Source organism: Mus pahari, chromosome 8, assembly GCF_900095145.1.
Source record: "Mus pahari chromosome 8, PAHARI_EIJ_v1.1, whole genome shotgun sequence".
Classification (NCBI taxonomy): Eukaryota; Metazoa; Chordata; class Mammalia; order Rodentia; family Muridae; genus Mus; species Mus pahari.
Genome location: NC_034597.1, coordinates 23,002,075 through 23,021,219, shown reverse-complemented (window position 1 = coordinate 23,021,219; position 19,145 = coordinate 23,002,075). Strand labels below are relative to the sequence as shown.

The window sequence follows — 19,145 nt, the reverse complement described above, 5'->3', positions numbered from 1 at the left end:
GATAAGCCTTTACTTTTTTTTTTCCTTTCAACTCACTTGGATGGAAGTCCAATAATTATACCACAGTAGCCAGATTGTCTCTGAGTCAAAGGAATTACCATACATTGCCACTGAAGTCAGTTTGTTTTTATAATATGAATTAACATTTTGTGAGTGTAATATACTGAGAAAGTATCCACAGATGGGAATTTTATGTAATAATCAATGAGATAAACTTTTTTTTTTCCTTCGAGACAGAGTTTCTCTGTATAGCCCTGGCTGTCCTGGAACTCACTTTGTAGACCAGGCTAGCCTCGAACTCAGAAATCCGCCTGCCTCTGCCTCCTGAGTGCTGGGATTAAAGGCGTGCGCCACCACACCTGGCCGAGATAAACTTTTAAGGCAATTTTTTTTGGTTTAGTTTGGTTTGTTTTTTTAAGACAGAGTTTCTCTGTGTAGACCAGGCTCAAAGATCTGCCTGCCACTGCCTCACAAGTGCTGGGATTAAAGGCGTGTGCCAGCACTACCTGGCTAAAGCAGGTTTTTGTTGGCTGATGTATTTTTTTTAATGTATCAACAGTGGCAATTAACCATTAAAAAAATTTGCAAAGAAGTATGTTTCCTAAGGTAAAGACTGTACTTTTGGTGATTTACTTTGTTTTACAATGTTGCTCACCGGGTCTGTACTGGAATGCTTCTCTTCTCTATCACTGATGAACTTAGGCTAAGTACATTCTGTATAAGAAACAAACACGACGTGTCTGATTTTCAGACAAACATGATTTTAGTGATTCTGAATTGAGCTGGAAGAAGTGAATGTTAATGCAGTAACAGACCAGACAGTCTAAAATGAATGCCTTATTTATAGCCTTACAGTAATTTGACATTTTAAAAGTGTAATATATTGAATGGTTTTACTTTGATTAGTAAATTCTTGCATAGAAAAATAGAAACACTCCAATAAAATCAAGCAAGCTTTTTTCTCGAAGTGATGATCAGGTTTTAGAAAAGAATTAGCTATATACTTACTAAGCTTAAAGTTTAGTATTTCAGTTTATATAGTCATACGCTTGTATAATTTTGATTATCTCATTTATTCCTTTCAAAAGTTAACCTTCAGAAATAGCTCTCTGGAGTATTGAGAGAAATGGTGAGGTTGTCAGCTCAGTTCCACCCAGTGCTGATTCCTGAGAGAGTAGTAAAGCTGCCCTTACCCAACTCAGAGGGTGGTAGGTAGCTCTGTGTCCCTTGCTCTCAGGATTTGACAGTTGCAGCTATTAGTGATGTTGCATTGTTAACAGGAACTGAGAAATTTAAAAATCTTCACAAGAATAATTTTTTTTGTGGGATCCACAAAATGTCTCATCAAGTAAAGTCACTTGCCACCAAGCCTGCCACCCTAAATTTGCTTCCTGGGATCCATATGATAGGGGAGAACCAACTCACGGGCTAAGAAAATCTGAAGTTTTGGTTGGGATTTATTATTTTGTTGTGTTTTTTGTTTTCTGTTTTTAAGGTTGCTTTTTTAAAAGGCTGTGTGCGTGCTTCTCTCAGAAGTCAGCATATTTGTGCTTTTTTTCCACAATATCTAATGTTTTAGGAAATTGTCCTATATGTGCTATTTAAGAAAGGTATATACCACTTATTAGTTGAAAAGGAAAGTTACAAAACAAAACAACATGCTATTTGAACTGTAAAAAAAAAAAAGTGTGCAGGCAGGTGTGTAAAAAGTGGAGATACATTCAAGCAGGGACTTAAACTTTTTCCTTCTAGATACTTCTATGTATTTGAGATTGTTGCAAGTATGTCTTATATTTTAATATCTAGTTCTTATGCACCTATTAGGTCATGAGACATGTGTGGAGCTACTTTTAGAACAGGATGTTTTCCAGAAAATAGATGGAAATGCTTTCAGTCCCCTGCATTGTGCTGTGTAAGTAAAGCCCTAGTGAATGAGATTTACTGAGGTGTTTAAGAAGCACTGTCACTGTGAGACTGATGTCCCCTTGTTGTTTTGTCCAGGATCAACGACAATGAGGGTGCTGCTGAGATGCTGATTGATACCTTAGGAGCCAGCATTGTGAATGCCACGGATTCAAAGGGAAGGTAGGATTCCAACTAGTATCATCCAGTATTACTTTCAATAAGAGAAAATATGTTAACTATTGACCTTCTATTTGAGCGCTTATACAGAACTCAGAACTAATTGAAAATGGGATTTTACAGATATAAAATATCAAGTCTTAAATTTTTCACATTATTAGGGAATTTTAAGTTTTGTCACTTTATTTTAAAATATAAAGGTTACTCTCCTGTTTGAAGAAATATAATTTTAAACCCAGAGAAAAATTGCTTAAAATGTTAACAGTTTTATAAATTGGATTACAGATTGAAAAAGCAGTGCAACAATTGTAATAAGTAGTAGTTTGGGATAACCATTTCTTTTAAGTTTTCTTCAATGATAGAGTGTTAACCGTCTTATGTATAGTTCATCCTTATTTAGGCAAGTTGTAGTTTAAGAGTTTTTAGATTATGTAAGGTATACATATCTAAAATAGAAATTAGTCCCATTGAGCTTATTTGTTTCTTAGAATGCTTTTGTAACATAATGAGTAAACCCTTGAAAACTGTTTGTTCTAATCTAAAGAATAATTATTTCCAGTATATGCGCCATTTAGCTTGTGTCGTGTATTTTACTGTGTCCCAGAACTCCTCTCCATGCCGCTGCCTTCACAGACCATGTGGAGTGTTTACAGCTGCTGCTCAGCCAGAATGCTCAGGTCAATTCTGCAGACTCTACTGGAAAAACACCTCTCATGATGGCTGCAGAAAACGGACAAACCAATACAGTTGGTAAAGAAACTGTCTAGAGATGTAGAAATGCCCCTAGTTTGAGTGAGGGTCAGCCTTGATTACATTGTGTCTCCATAAGAAAAGAAACACTGTTTAGAACCAAGCTTAGTTTGTTCCTATAAACTCTGCTGCCCAAGAGCCTCTCAGAAGATGAGAAGTAGAAGGCGACTCTGGGCTAGGTAGTAAAGCACAACCCACAAGTTAAAAAATTGGAGGAGGGGGAGCTGCGGGAATTCCTTGAATTCTGTTCCCTGTGTGTAACTTAGGTTCCCAGTGCCTCTCATCATGCCACATGTTTCTTTATCAGGGTAGTTTAACCTCGTGATTTAATAATAGTGGCTATGAAGTCAGAATGCATGAGTGAGAGTCCTAGATCTAATTAAGTGACCTCCTGCCTCAATTCTTTCACTTGCAAAATGAGAAAAATGACAGCATCTACTTTAAAAGATCATGTGAGGGTTAAGTAAGTTCCTATAAAACTAGAGCACATAAAACAATGTTTGAAATTTATTAACACTCCAAAATGTTAATCTGATTTGCATAAGAATATAAAAGTTCCCTATAATTATGGTAATGTGCATTATAGTATTTATCTTGAAGTAAGTATTTGCAAGAGGGATATTTTTTGCTCTATGTCTTCGTTTCTCTACAGTGAGTTACTGGTAATTTAAGAAACATGTTCATAAGCATAAGAATTGATGCACTTTTTCCTCCCAGAGATGCTGGTTAGCAGTGCTAGTGCAGATCTGACATTACAAGATAAGAGTAAAAACACCGCCCTTCATTTGGCTTGTGGCAAGGTATGTACATAGTTTAAATGGGTTCTCATAGTTACTGTTGATTGACCTTTTTTCCAGATCACTAAAATGAACAGAAGTAGGAAGCAAACATAATGATGACTTAGGTAGGGTGAGGTTACAGGGGAGTGTTGGCTTACTAGGTTTTGAAATACAAGCTTAGCACTTCGTATTGACCTGTCTTCTTATTCCTATTTCTGATGCTTGTCTGAGTAGATACTTAAGACACTAGCTTAGAAAAATTGTATGTATGTTGTGTAATATTGTACATATATCAGAGATGGTTGGATTTATATGTTTATTCTTTATAGTGAGATGTTTTTAAGAGCTATTTTCCACAATTTTAGGGTCATGAAACTAGTGCCTTGTTAATTCTGGAAAAGATAACAGATAGAAACCTCATCAATGCAACCAACGCAGCCTTGCAAACGTGAGTACTTTTAAGTATCTAACTAAATTTAGTGATCTCTACAATTTAAAAAAAGGTAAATGCACTTTTAAAATAGATCAGTTGTAAAGCATTTAAAGAATAGTTTTTACAATTGTCAGAACTCATTTCTGAAACCATATAACTAAAAGCTCTAATATTTAAAAATATTTTTAACATTGCAACATTGTTTCAATTTGAAATTACAGCATTGACAATAATGGTCTTTTTCTCAGTCTGCTTATTCATTTTAATTTTCTAAAGGAGGGTAGTGCTATTCTGTGTATTATCAAAATCAGCTGAAAAGTGCTGTTTCATACTAGCTTTCTCTCTGTCTGTGTGTGTATATATTATAAACTTAAAAGAGGTTCCCGAAAGAATCAGCCTCTGAGTATAAGCAGTAAGACTTGAGTTTCACTGAGATCTTAAACCCATGTCTCCCATCATCCTCTTTCAATTTCCATTTTAAAAAAGAAAAAGAAAAAAAGATGGGAATAGTTCACATTCCGGGTTCAGTCAAATCCCTCAAATGTCCAAATGTTAGTCACTGGGCCAGTAAACAACTTTTAAAGAGTATTTGAATTTGTGATACTGCAGTATAAAAGTTTATAACCTTGATTGTGTATTTATTAACTTCATTTCTTAAAACAGTAAGTTAAGACTGTAGCTCACCTAGTCCCAGTGGACGCATCTCCTGCATCTAAGATTCAGGGAACATTGTGAAAGCAGGGGCTGAAAGATGGTAAGAGCCAGAGAGTCAGGGAATTTTTTTGTGTGAGTATGCCATGTAGTAAGGTCAGAAGCTACACCTATACAGTCTTGCCAAAATGACTGCCTCAACATGACATCAACAGTCAACAAGGACAACAATAGCCATACCAAAGTGGACCAGGGAAAGCCAGGAGGCCTCAACCTCTTACAAAGAACTACCAGTGGTACCTAGGGAATACCAAGAGTATGAAATGATCTTCTCTAGGGAAGAGTACATCAATCTAATACCAGAAGAATTCATATAATATATACAAGTAGCATTATATTGACCCAGCAGGTTATATATAGCAATGTATTTGTATATACACATATATGGAATAGCAATAAATGAAAAAAAGAGACCATGAATTTGGAAGAGAACAAAAAGAAATATATGGGAGGGGTCTAGAGGAAGGAAAGGGAAGGGGAAATGATGTAATTATAACCTCAAAATTATGATATATATATATATATTAGAATGTAGTTCATTTGGCTAACACTTTGAATGTGGAGTCTTAGGTACAGTGGGTTTGATGAGGTCAGGAACCTACTGCTGATGACCAAGGTGAGCTTTTTGTGGAGATGCTGCTCTCCCTCCTATCTTCACTGATTGAAAACTGGGGGAGCTCAGGTTTGTATCTCTAGGTCTTCACAACTTGGCCAAGTGTTTGTTGACAGCCAGGTGTGTATCTGTCTGTTCACTGCACATATATGTACAACTTTTCCCCACAGACCTCTGCATGTTGCTGCCCGAAATGGGCTCACAATGGTTGTTCAAGAGCTCCTGGGGAAAGGAGCAAGTGTACTTGCTGTTGATGAGAATGGTAAGTAGGCCCCCTGGACCAACTCCTTGTAGTTTTTCTCTTTTGATGGTGCATCTTTGAAGTAAAATGAAGTTTAGTAGGGTTTTTATTGGCCAAGGAAGAGCATTGGAATTAATATTGAGGAATTCTATATAATAGAGAAGGTAAGAGCAAGAGAAATAAAAGTACATCTGATAGGTGAGCTTCTGAATGCACATATATTTTGTTAGATGAAGCTTACTATTTCCTATTTGCTCACCACTATTCATTTTGGAACTCAAGGTTTTGTTTGTTAAACAAATATTTGCCAAAGCCCTACTAACATGTCCTATTCGTAGACAAAGCCAGTCCTTCTACTCTTAAATGAGATTCTGTCCCCTTTTTCCTGTTAGAGACTATCACTTTAGCAATCATTACCTACTAATGTCACTTTGTGTGTTTGTGGCGTTGGAATCAAGTACTGCAATTACTCTGCCACTGAACTGTATCCCAAGCCTTTCAGCCCTCAACATAAAGATATCAGTTCTGCCAACGTCAAAATCACTAATCTCACAGCCTCTGCCAGCTGCTGCTCTGTTTTCCACTGCAGCAGAACTACTCAGAAACTGCCTTTCTGTTGGCAGGCCTCTGTCCCCACCACACTGTAAAACTCTTCCCATCAGGGTTCCCAATGGTTCTCCTGCGTGGTCAGTCAGATCTCCGTTCACTTGGCAGGCCAGGTTGGGTATGTGAGTACTCCTTCTTGGTAAACTTTCTTTGCTTGGCTTTTAGGGACTCCACTCCAATGCTGGAGAGTTCTAAAGACTGTGGTCCTTGCTGCTTTTCTTGTCTGTCTACATTTGCCCTCTGGATGATCCTCTCTAAACCTTGATTCTGAAAATTCCTTGCTGAGACTTGCTTACTTTTTATTTAGGAGCGACCTTCCCCGGTGTCTGCATTCATATGGCTGGCTGCTTAATTAATAATACCATATAGATGTCTAATAGAACTGTCAGCCCTTTTCCTTACCTGCTGCAGACTTACCCTTGCAACAACAATCCTGGTTTCAATTGACGACAGTTCTCTTCTTCATAGCTTGGGGAGTTGTCCTTGGTTCCTCTCTCATGCCCACTGTACAGTCCATCAGCTTTGCTACTGATTCTTTCTTTAAAGTAAGAGTAGTATCTGTCCTTTTTTTTTCTGCTTATTACCCTCACTGGTAATTCTTAAAACACATAAGAAATGTTTCTCCCATCAGTTTTTTTACAATTCTCACAGTGAACTACAAACTACTCCACTCCTTTCCGAGCTTGTTTCCTATCCCTGTCCTTTCTGCTTCTCTCTTCCCTTCCAGCTCCCCTCCTGTGGAATCAGTGCATACATTATAATCTTTGTTTTAGCTCTGACTTCTGCCCGGAACACTCTGGTCTTCGGGTGTTCTTTGACTAAATCCTTCATCTGTTTGAAGTCATAGCTCAAATTCCATCTTCTCAATGAAAACTTTAATCTATTCTTAGTCCCAGTCATCATGATCTCTTCTTCTTATTTTCAGTAAAATTGTCTGTGTAACTTACAGAATATAATGTGCTTTTTTTTCATGTTGAAATGTCTACTCCATGAGAATAAATATGCACTTCATAAGAGCAGAGGATCGTCTTTGTTGTCTATGTTCACTGATAGTTTCTGAGTGTTAGAAGAGTTCAGGCTCCATTGTCATATTTTCATAATAATGAAAATATGGAAGTGGTAGAAAAACCAAATGTCCAATAATTAAATGTATATACTGTGATATGATCATATATTGAAATACTATACAGCAATGAAAGTTACCTGACGATAGTTACCTGTGAAAATATTAGGTCTCATATAATTAATCAAAAGAAGTCAAATTTTAAATTATGTATACTATATGCTTCCATTTATTGGTTTTAAAAAACTGGGCAACAAGAAATTTGTTACCACAGAAAGAAAAGGTCAGAATAGTGGTTACCACTGTGGAGGAGGAAAAGACATGCAGTGTTTGTAGTATTCAGCTGGTGGCTATATCAGTATTTGGTTTGTGATAAATCTTCCTATTTTAAAACAAGTTATGTCTTTTAAAGTACATATTATGTAGCTGCTAAAACATGAGCACAGTAATATGAAAAACAGAGCAACAGTAAGTAAAACTAGTCTAAAATTTCAAGACATCTATAACATTAGCACTCTTTGGCTCCACATGGCTTAAACCAAGGGCAACCCAAACTTGATGTGGGATAGTTGGAACTTGCCGTCACAGTAGGATGTTTACCATCCTCTCTCCCATCTCAGCCACAAGGTTAGTGCTTTGCCAACCAAGGTACCACATGCTTTCTCCATGGCTTTCCCAGTGATGCTTGGTGTTGGGGCTCTCTATATTTGAGGAAATTTTTCTGCTAAGATAAAAGGAAATACTTGTCTGGAATTCTGAGCTTTTAACGTTTTTGTTTAGTTTATCATTTTCTCACAAGGCTGTATCTACCCAGTGGGTCCTGGGAACTTGTTTTTTCAGCAGCGGAATTTTTAAGTGCATACCACCATGCCTAGCTTCTTTACGTGGGATCCAGGATTGAGCTTAGGCTCTCATGTTACTGGGTACTTTACCCACTGAGCCATCATCCACAGCTGAGGCTGACAAGCACACCAAAATTCTGACTTCTGTAATTCAGTTGGTGTATAGTTAGCGATCATCTCTTTAATGTTTAATTCACATACTTCCATGTTTAGATGTTCACCGTGTAGAAGTTAACTTATACAGGTGTGAATTACAGTAAGCCTCAACTCACTGTTCTAAAGGGAATCAGCTGATGTGTGTTTATTGGGTTTTTTTCTTCCCTTTATTCTAAGAGTGCTCCGTCTTTCCCGAGTTGGGTTGGAGATGGGTAAGTTGTGAGAATGGGGAAGTACCCGTTGTGAGGCTTTAGTTCCCTCTTCTGTTACTTAGTGTGAAAGCTCTCCTTCTATCCCACATTCTTAGCACTGTATCTCCTTCTGCTCACTAGACAGTTGTGAATTTATCTACTCAGTATCTGCTATAAGCCATCAAATCTGTGTGAAGATGGAAGATCTTGGGATGTTAACTTTTACATTTTAAATTCAATTATAGGCTACACCCCAGCTTTGGCCTGTGCTCCCAATAAGGATGTGGCTGACTGCCTGGCTCTCATTTTGGCCACCATGATGCCTGTCTCNTCAAGTAGCCCATTGACATCCCTGACATTCAATGCCATTAACCGTTATACCAACACCTCAAAAACAGTTAGCTTTGAAGCCTTGCCTATCATGAGGAATGAAGCCAGCTCCTACTGCAGTTTCAACAACATTGGTGGGGAGCAGGAGTACCTGTACACCGACGTGGATGAGCTCAACGACTCTGACTCAGAGACCTACTGAAAGGCCAAGTGAGCTGCAGCTCTAAGGAAGTTCTGACACTGAAACTTCAAACCGGGCTTTTTCAGGAAAAAAGCACTTTTCTTATCATACACAGATTCAACCTGAAGAAAGATCATGCAGTGAACGAATGGAAGAAACATGATGACATTAGGAAGAAGANTCTTAAAGGCAAGTTTTGCAAAAGGAACTTCTAGAATCTTAATAATGACTTGACCAGTGGAAAACACAGTGATGTCGATTGTTTTATGGGATCGTTTAATTGGCTTTGCAGTGCCAGAAATTGGGACACTGCTCCCTGACCTGCTTACATGGGTAACACTGCTGTAAAGAAAGAGATCAAAACACTAGATTAAATTTTACCCATAAAATTACAGTTAAATTTTAATGCAATAAAAGTTTGGTATAATAGGCATTATGTATNCATCAAATTGCCAAGGACCAAATAACGTACAGATTTTTTTTTATTAGAACTCCATTTTGTGGAAACGGAAATAGATGAAATGAGAAGCCATCTAAAGCAAGCTTCAGTGCTTCTGAAAGTGAAGCCAGATTTGGTTTGGTGTTGATTTTTATAAGAAGACATCTCAGCGTCTCCGGGCACTGTATAAAAACCATGAGAGGAAGCAGATGTGTTTTTACATTTTTTAATGTNAAAGTTTTTAAATTCCAGTTTTTATAGACTTCAGAACCAGTTAACTGGGTGCAGCATGGTTGAAAGTNCTAGAGACAGATGCAGATGAAGTCAGGGCTGTTGCCCACGATTGAGTGGTTTGCTTTTAAGTTGAATTGTTTTTGTTTAAGGAATTCCCTGGAGGAAATTTTTAATGAATTTAAAAAACAGACTATTTCACCTCTTGTAATGCAGCAGTCCTGGAGAGGGGACATCTGAGCCTCTCCATGCGCGCGGCACACTGCATCACATTAGTTACTTGGGGACCTCTACCTTTTTTGGCTGGAGGAATTCTATTGTCATTTATTTTAATCTTTGAACTTTGCAAAGCAAGAATCAAAATTAAAATAATTTTGAAGACTNTTGTTATGAACCATTGTCNAAAGCTGGTTTTGAATTCTATACAAACTGGATTGTAAATGTTTTATGTAGAAGAAAATACTTAAAAATGTATCTGCTTCCTTCCTCTCATGCTTTCTCACAGTACTGGAAGGTTCTTGAATGCATCCTTTCTTTTGTTGTTGTCNTTGTTTGTTGTTTTAAGACAGGGTTCTCTCTATGTAGCCCTGGCTGTCCTAGAATTTGCTTTGTAGACCAGGCTGGCCTTGATCTCACAGAGACTCACCTGCCTCTGCTTCCTAAGTGCTGGGATTAAAGGTGTGCGCCACCACTGCCTGGCTTCAGGGGTTTTCTTTATAAAAATCAACGTNAAACAATTTGGCTTCCTTTTCAGAAGCACTGGAGTTTGCCTTAGATGATGATTCATAACATGAACAAAATCAGGTCATTTGGAAGGCATTTCTGTATTGGGCAAGATTTAAAATATTTCAGGCTTTAGGTCCTACTGAGATCTAGAGTAGTGGGTTTGCAGCTTCTTTCTGTCANAGAGATTGCCTGCCAAANTGNAGACTGCCTTTCAGGTAATAGAGAAGAGGCTGACATTAGGCTAATTTTAAATGACACTTTTCTGTGGTTCTTTTACTGTAACTGTCACTTTCCCAGTAACAATGATTTCACATTGGGGGGGAGGGGTCTTAATAGAGCTGGGTAAAGTTCCATACATTGCAACAAAATNATACCCAATTTCATCTTACCCTTTTTGTATTGTGAAACTGGAACTTTATGACATTGTAAATTATCAGCTGGTTTTTCTGAATATAAAGTGTGAAAACACAGAACAGTATTTTGATCTATTTGATAATTTTGTGGGTTTTTTGAAGAATTAATGAGCATGTACATAGAAATAGTGACTGCTTGAATACTGTATTTACTTGCACTCTTTCAGTACATCAAGATTCCTGTATATTTTAGAGTATAATAAAACACAGACGTGAGCTGTATTTAATGAATAATGTATTTGTATCTGTGCATATTACTTAAAAATCTATAAAGTTTCTAGGGCATTGACTACTAGATTTTAAGCATTTTTCTAAAATATTTGCAAAATTATAAATATAATCTCCATCTTTTCTTTATAATATAAAGGAGTCATAATGAACCCTTCCTAATTAATAGTGGGAGAAGGGTAGATATGCATTTTAAAAGACCGTAGACTACATTTCTATTGTACCTTTTAAAAAAGAAAACTCAAGAGGATTCTAAAAGTATACCATATGTGTGCTTTCTCTTTCCTTTTAGGAATTCTCTTCTGAATTCCCTGAGGGAATTTTCTAGAATCTCAGAATTGAAAGAGACCTGAGGTTCATCCAGTCTAACCTCTTAAATGCAGGAGTCCCTTCTCCAAGGTTGTCTTTCCACCTTGAACACTTCCAGTGACTCTACCTCACGAGCAGTCCATTCATTGTTGAGCAGCTCTGTTAGGAAGGTCTCCTTAATGGAGTTGAAGCCTCCCTCCTGGTAACTTCTGTCCTTGGGCCCAGCTCTGTTCTCCAAGAGAATGTGGGAAGGATGACTCTTCCACCCTCTGCCATGTCTTCTCTTTCACAGGCTGTTGACTCCTTTGCTGAAGTGATTTCCAGATGGACTCATTAGACACATTGTCTCCACATCTATTGAAGTCAAATGTGTAGCTATAAAGTAACAAACTCATCTTTTAATTTATCCTCATATGTATGTAGAGACCAAGATCCTGCATCACTTTAAGTAAAGGATGCCAAAACCGAAAGCATTGGCCGCGAGGTGGTTTGTGCTGTTAGCAGCCAACTAGAAAAGCTGTCCCTTTGCTTTGTGGTAGTGTGTCTCTGGCTTGAGCAACCCACTTCCTTTGGTGTGCACTGGAAGAGGGAAATTTTGAAGTACTATCCCAGAAAGTGTTGACCAACACCAGTATTTGGAATAAATACAGGAGCACAGCACAGCGCCATACGTTACTTTATAGTTACATACACCTAGTGTGCACAAAGCATTGGACCTGGTGGGTCGGTTGTGTTTTTATCCTCGCCCACAAGGGGAAAGTCTGTCGGCCTTTAACTTCTGCATGAAAGGTGACATCTGAGATATGTGTTACAGTAATACCAGCTTTTGCTCAGAAACAACCTTGGGGGAGATAATGATGACAGGTGACCTCGAACAGTGCCATTTAGTTCAGAGATCGCTAAATGTAGCTGTAAATTTGGAGTTAATTTGGCTTCAAATATTGGATCTTTTAAATGAAATAAAGATTTTTAATGTAAAAAATCAAGCGTCTTTCTTTTTTACGTATAAAGAACTTTTCTCTTGAAGATGTGTTAAATTGCGGCAGGTTTTTAGACAAGTTTTTTTGCAGGTTGTTAGTGTTTCCTTCAGCCTAGAATGAATTCCTGAGTGTTCCTCTTCCACGTCTAGGTGCTGCGATTACAGGTATGTGCCTCCATACCCAGCTCTGAATTTTGTCCGTAAGAACTCAGTGGCTTCTTAGTGTTATTTTAGACTTTTGAACTTAACAAAATGAATCTTTCACATGTATTAACTCAACAAGTATGTGTTCCTTACCTGCTATGTACTTGAGTATCAGAGGGCAGAATGGTGGTGGTGTCCTTTAATGGCTGATGGTTCCATCATGAGATGGTGTAAGCAGAAAGTGATAAATAGGACTGAGATAAGCCGCCACTGAGGAAGGCAGGAAGGCAGTGCAGAACCTGGACGTTGGGGAACAAGTCTGACTGAAGCAGGTAAAGAAGATCTATGTGACTTCCTAGGTTCAGGAGTTTGGAAGAGGGCAGATGGGGACACGGTGCTCTTCAACAGGGGGTGTTCCTACGTAAAACGAGAGCATAACAGGCTATATGGAGCTATAATAACAGGCATTAAAAACAGATAAATATTAGTAGCTGCGTGGGGCAACAGATAAAGGAGTTTTAATAATCTTTGAAATCATCTCTGCAGGTAACAGTAATAGAAAAGGCTAGTACACTGTTGATCATGTATCAAAGACGCAAATCCTTGAAATATGTTATCTCTTAATCCCCATGACTATTCAATGAGGTAGGTACTATTAATAACATTTAACACGTGGAAGAAGACAAAATAACTTTTGACCACAGTCTTGCTTTTTAAAACCTGACATCAGCTGCAGACAGTCCTCCTTCGCCTGTAGTGCCCTCTGACATGTGTGCTGATTCTCTGGTTTTTGTCTTGACTTCAAAATTGTTAAATTCCCTTTCATTTTATTCTCATAGCTCAATATCTTTAGAATAAACAGGAATGTGGTCACAGCCAATACTGGACACCTGCTGCTTGCAATGGAACTGAGGCTCTGGGTGTAGAGAATTAAGGGGGAGGGAGGTGTCACTCACCCTTGTGACAGAGTGGAGCCAGAGAGCCTACCATCTGCTCACCTCAGTCACTGTTGCCATCATAAGCACCTTGCATCTCACTTGCTTAAAATAACCCTCATGCCTCTGTAAGTTGGCTGACACAGGCTTGTTGGAGGGGCTGCTTCAAGCGGGGGCCTTCAGAGGGCTTTGCCACCTCTTTGGAGCCGATCTTCATCTGTTTTATCTTGATCCTAGGTTGACATGGAAAGTTTTCATAAGCCTGGAAGGAATTCTGAGCACACCGACATGATTTGTCCTCTGACCACCACATCTGCTGTCTTTGGGCTTAACAAGTGGCATGGCAAACCCAGCCTCTGGGATAGGGGAGCATGGTTTGGCAGCCATTTCCACAGTTTAGCTAGTCCTGAGATGGTGTGCCTGAGATGGTTGGTTGTGCCTGGAGGCCTTCATTTCATCCCTGGACCCTCTTTTTTGTTTCTGTTTTGTTTGTTTCCTGGTATGAAATCCCCTGCCTCCCCCTTCTGAGTGCTGCACAGGTGTGTTCCACCTTCATGTTCAGTTCTTGACTCCGTCTATGTGGGTAGGATCTGGAGGGTGGAGAACTAGTGATGGGAGAGACACTAGACTAAAGCAGATACTAAAGGGAGAGGAGAAGGTTTGGGTAGTGGCTGCCTTTAAAACTCAGAAAAGATGATGACATACAGTGTTGTCTGACAACAGCTTTCCACCGCCAGCTCCACTGCCTCCCACCCCTGCCTCGTTCATTCTCTGGGTTCCCTCTGGTTACCTCACTCTTGCATTCTGAATGCTGGTTGGTTTTTGTTGTTTAATGTTTTGTTTAAGAAATAAAATGCCTTTTAACATATTGTAGATGATGGGCTGTTTCTGTCTGCTGTTTTTATCTTGGTTTTGTTTTTACCAAGGCACAAAGCTTTACTCCTCAGAGGGTTTCTAACCCTGCTCCTGTCTGCTCTCTTAATTAGATTTTGAAACAAAATTTGAGTAGTGATTTAAGCTTAAAATATTCCTTACTATTTTAAACTAAAAATGAGTTTCAGGTTTTTTTCCATTAATTTATTAACTTTACATCTGGATCACAGTCCAACCCCCCTTCTCTGAGAAGGGGGAGCGCCCCACTGAACGCCATGCAGGAGAAATGACATGGCATGCAGCCCACAGGTTACCACAGCCACAGGGATGAGCCTTGGCATGGCATGACCCAAAGGGCCATGTGTCCTGAGGACTTCATACTGTTACAGAGTTCTGCTTGCTTGCTGCCCTCACATCCCTCTTAATCTAAGAATTCTATGAAAACTTTAAGGGGCTTCAGTCCCTCACTGGGCAGTATCTCTGACATTCACAGTACCAATGCTTGATCTCTTTCAGGCATTGCTGCTGAAGCCGATTATGATTCAGTCACCACACTAGGAAAGAACATAGATTGTCAGCAATGTCCGCCACCCTTAGAAAATATTTGGGGGGAAAAAAATTGTTGGTGTGGCTAGGTTGAGATGGTTTTACTACTGGCTCTTATGAGAAAAATCTTAGAAAGCAGACTGAAGTTCAGAAAGACACACTTACTAGTTAAGCAAGGGACCTCTTATGGTGAGGGAGCGAGAACAGTGGCAGCACTAGCCGACATGACTCTCACCGAGACTGACTGGTGGTGATTGATTCCAGATGTCCATCCTTGCCCTCAGCTTCCTGATAGGATTTAATAAGTTGCTGATGAGTAGATGTGCATTCTGAGGATTTAAGGTAGATATGACTGATTTTTATATAAAAGCTTAGATCTGTGATTCTTTTAAGATTCTTGGAAGATTACTTTTAAAGGTAATAAAATCATTACTCTTTTTTTTAAAGATTTATTATATGTAAGTACACTGTAGCTGTCTTCAGACACTCCAGAAGAGGGAGTCAGATCTTGTTAAGGATGGTTGTGAGCCACCATGTGGTTACTGGGATTTGAACTCTGCACCTCTGAAAGAGCAGTCAGGTGCTCTTACCCGCTGAGCCATCTCACCAGCCCCTAATTACTCCTTGCTTTGTAACTGCAAATTGCTGCCTGCTAGTAAGAGAAACTGGGTGAGAAAAACTACCTTGCTTGCTCTTTACTTTGTTAGTCTATAGCAAATTGCTTAGTTTGGGTTTGGGGGAAATTTTTTTCTTTACCTGTACTATGTAATCTTATTTCTTGTAAAGGTAATGAAATTGAAGAACACATTGTTTTTTCATAACCATTCACTAGAAGAAAACTAAAAGTAATCACATTGTAATTTTATACTGCTTAAAAGGTTTTGCTGAGATATATAAACTGGAAGAAAAAGTGTGGGGATTGGCACATTGTCCCTTCCATCCATCAACTGTGTACATGTATGTGTACATGAAAAGGTGTGAGTGGAGGTTGGAATACTGTTCCATCAATTATGTATATGTAAATTATGTAAAGCTTGTCTGGGTGAGTTGTGGTATATGTATGTATGTGTGTGTGAACTGCTTGGAGCCTGCTTGCTGCAGCTTTGCTCTAACCATTCTATGTGTAATTATGTATATGTCTGTCTATAGTTATGTATTGTATGCTTGTATGCATGCATATATGTATATACTTGTGTGTATGAAGTTATTGAACTCTGCCTTTTGTTTCATCCACTCTTGTGTGTGTGTGTGAGAGAGAGAGGAGAGAGAGAGAGAGAGAGAGAGAGAGAGAGAGAGAGAGAGAGAGAGAGGAGAGAGAGGGAGGAGAGAGAAGGAGAGAGAGGAGTGTGTGTGTTTTCTCTCTTCCCTTCCCCACCAGCCCCAAGGAGTTAAAAGAGTTCATAGCTTTTCCACTGGCCACAGGGAGTGCCAGCCCCAGTGAATTAAGCTTTGTTCCCTCAGAGAAAAAAATCTGCTGAGTAAATTCTCTAGTCCCTGGCTGCCATTGGCAGCAGCCCCCTGTAGGTATCTGGATCCACCCTCATCAGCAGCTCTTAAGCACTAACCCCCAACAGCTACCTGCCTCTGTTTACCCAACACATGGATGCCAAAACTGGCTATTGGCATTCTGGCACCCAAACTGACCTGAGGCAGTAAGCCCGCTGCTGTTCTGAGGAGACTGGATAAAGGGCGCAGCTGGAGTTGACTTCATCTAGGCCCCAACTAGCCAACTGCTGATGCTGTGAATAACCTGCCACTGTTGGTGGAGGCTCCCAGCAGCTTAGAAGGTTGACCCTCTGAACTGTCTGCCACTTTGGGCTAGGGCTCCCTCTGGTAAAACATCATCCCCACTAAAATAGGACAAGGTAAATCTATGGACAAAAGGTTTTCCTCTGGTGTTATTAAACATATGGAAAAGAAAATTAAGGTTCGCACTAGTCAGCTGGTGGTTCTCTCCAGCTTATACAGTAGATATTGAACCTGGGAAGCAGCAGGAATGGAAAGGCATGCCTCTCACAGCACTTGCTATCTGAATATGTGTAAGCAGACATTGGCAGGTGATAAAGAGCTCTGGTCCACTCAGGAGCCCTCTGTTCCCCTTCATGAAGGGACTCCTCTATTGGTGTCTCACTCAGGATCTAAGAACAATGTTTATTTCTTGATAGAATAAAAAAAAAGATAGTTCAGGAGAAGATAGTAATGAATCAATGAATCAGAGGAGGAGAACTTGACCTTGGAGAAGGAATCTGACTTAAAGATGGAGGCAGCAAAATACTGTAAACCTGACTGCCCTCAGCTTCGATGCCTGACCCTAAGCCTTCTCCCAAGGCCGCCTGAACAGCTAAAGCCATCTGTGGCATTCATCACTGCTGTGCTGTTTGACAAGAGTGTAAAACTTTAAGATATTAATTGGATTTGTCATTTCTTAAAAATAACTACAGCTAAATTGAAGCCATTGTTTGATATTCTCAACCTGGATGCTGCCCCAGAGTCCCTAAGGAAATTGACAGAATTCTAACAAGACAGTGATGTTTACTTAGGGTTCCTCCACAGACTCGCTGCCTTGATTATTGATGTTCAGACAGAGTTTTTCCCCACTGAAACGTCTACACGACAAAGGAGCAATAATTACTATTTTTAAAGACTAGGGGACAAACCCTTTAACTTGTATGCTAACTCTTAATATATAGCCAAGTTGTTTTTCCCATATTAAAAAATGTTCTGCTGCCTTGTGGCTGCTTCACTGTCCTAACCCTGCTTTCGGAATCGCAAGACTTACCGCAGTCTAGAAACTTTGTGGAACATGCTCAGAACAAGCCCCTTCTATGCTTCCTGGTCCTATGTATAAAGATAAGGAAAACTTGGTCCCCTGACAAAGGCTATTGCTTTCTCTACAGAGGCAATTCAGCAGAGCCATTCATCACATCATCAAGTCACTGCCTGCTCTCCACCTCCAAAGGCTGCTGGGGCCATCTTGCAGAACTGCTTGGCTTATCCCACCCATGCATGTTCTCCCCATGGTAACTGATTCGCAGGGCTTGTGTTCCCCCCTTGCAATCTGTGATACTTAGGTTATTTGTGCTTCTGTCTGACCTGTGGAGGCTTCAAAGATACGGTACAGCATTTGTTTTACTGTTACATCTTGGGGATGCCAAGGGCTTTGAAAATGGACAACGCTCCTATGTCCACTGGCGTCCCCATACTCTTAAGAACAGGCTGTATGGAGAGAGCACATCGAGTTTTAAAGACTCAGGTGTTTACATTACAAAATGGAGATTATAAATACTCATCTCCTTATCATATATTAGAAAACAAATTATAAGTCCCTTTTAAAACATCTTAATATAAAGTTTACTCCAAACCTCTGATAAGATTTAAAAAAAAAAAAAAAAAAAAAGCCCTGCTAACTGGATAATAAAATGGACCAGATGTTTCATCATTCGGGAAGTTTTGTCTGTATGTTTTCACAGGACTCTAGTTCACCAATGCCAGACCAATTGATTAGGCCAGAACTTCCACCCCTGCCACTTCCTCCATTCTCACCTCACCTGTCAACAAACTTACCCTGGCACATCATCTCCCACTGAGGCTAGACAAGGCAGCCCAGTTAGGGGAGCTGGACTCACAGTCAACAGAGACAGTCCCCACTCTAATTGTTGGACCTGTATGGAGACCAAGCTACACATCTGCAAAGTATGTGCAAAAGGGTCCAGTCCATGTATGCTCTTTAACAGTTTGTGGTTCAGTCTCTGGGATGCCCAAGGGTCCAGATTAGTTGATTCTGTTGGTCTGCCTGTGGAGTTTCTATCCCATCCGCATCCGGATCCTCAGTCCTTACTCCAACTCTTCCACAGACTCCCAACTCTGTCTAATGTTTGCCTGTGCGCCTCTGCACCTGCTTTGGTCAGTTTCTGGGCCTGTTTTCCACATTCAACAGGCTTTTTTAGAGACAGGATTTCTCTGTGTAGACCAAGCTGTTCTTGAATTCACAGAGATCTGCCTGCCTCTGTCTCCCAAGTGCTGGCATTAAAGGTGTACCCTACCACCACCTGGCTCAAAAACTGACAAGACAGTATGTCAAAAGTAAATGAAAAAGAAAGAAAAAGGGCATGGTGGAGGAGAAAGTTTATCGTAGATAAAAGAGGGAGGCGGGGGCATCTGTGAGAGTCCAGAGTGGACATCACCCTGAACCATATGAGGGGCGGGGAGGGAAGAGCTACCAACCAAGAGGGGCAGCCTGGGCCAAGAGACTGGCCAAGAAAGTAGACAAAAGAAACCAGGTAACCAATCTAGTTGGATTATATAGGGAGGAGCAGCCCGACCTCTGGGCTATGGACCTTTAGG

At 39.8% G+C, this 19,145-nt stretch overlaps 1 protein-coding gene across 4 annotated transcripts in view; it reads left to right on the top strand.

The window, feature by feature from the left end:
- Positions 1 to 12,305, top strand: part of Ankrd28 (ankyrin repeat domain 28) — a 143,606-nt gene extending 131,301 nt beyond the window's left edge. For 2 of the 4 annotated variants that reach the window (XM_029541391.1, XM_029541392.1), the window contains exons 21-27: positions 1,825 to 1,912; positions 2,002 to 2,085; positions 2,687 to 2,832; positions 3,550 to 3,632; positions 3,977 to 4,059; positions 5,539 to 5,630; positions 8,713 to 12,305. In XM_029541391.1, coding sequence (XP_029397251.1) covers positions 1,825 to 1,912; positions 2,002 to 2,085; positions 2,687 to 2,832; positions 3,550 to 3,632; positions 3,977 to 4,059; positions 5,539 to 5,630; positions 8,713 to 8,999 — 863 coding nt within the window. In that variant the 3' untranslated portion in view covers positions 9,000 to 12,305. The remainder of the gene's footprint in view (positions 1 to 1,824; positions 1,913 to 2,001; positions 2,086 to 2,686; positions 2,833 to 3,549; positions 3,633 to 3,976; positions 4,060 to 5,538; positions 5,631 to 8,712) is intronic. The other 2 variants (XM_021202875.2, XM_021202872.2) reach the window with 2 other exon arrangements.
- Positions 12,306 to 19,145: the final 6,840 nt, after the last annotated feature.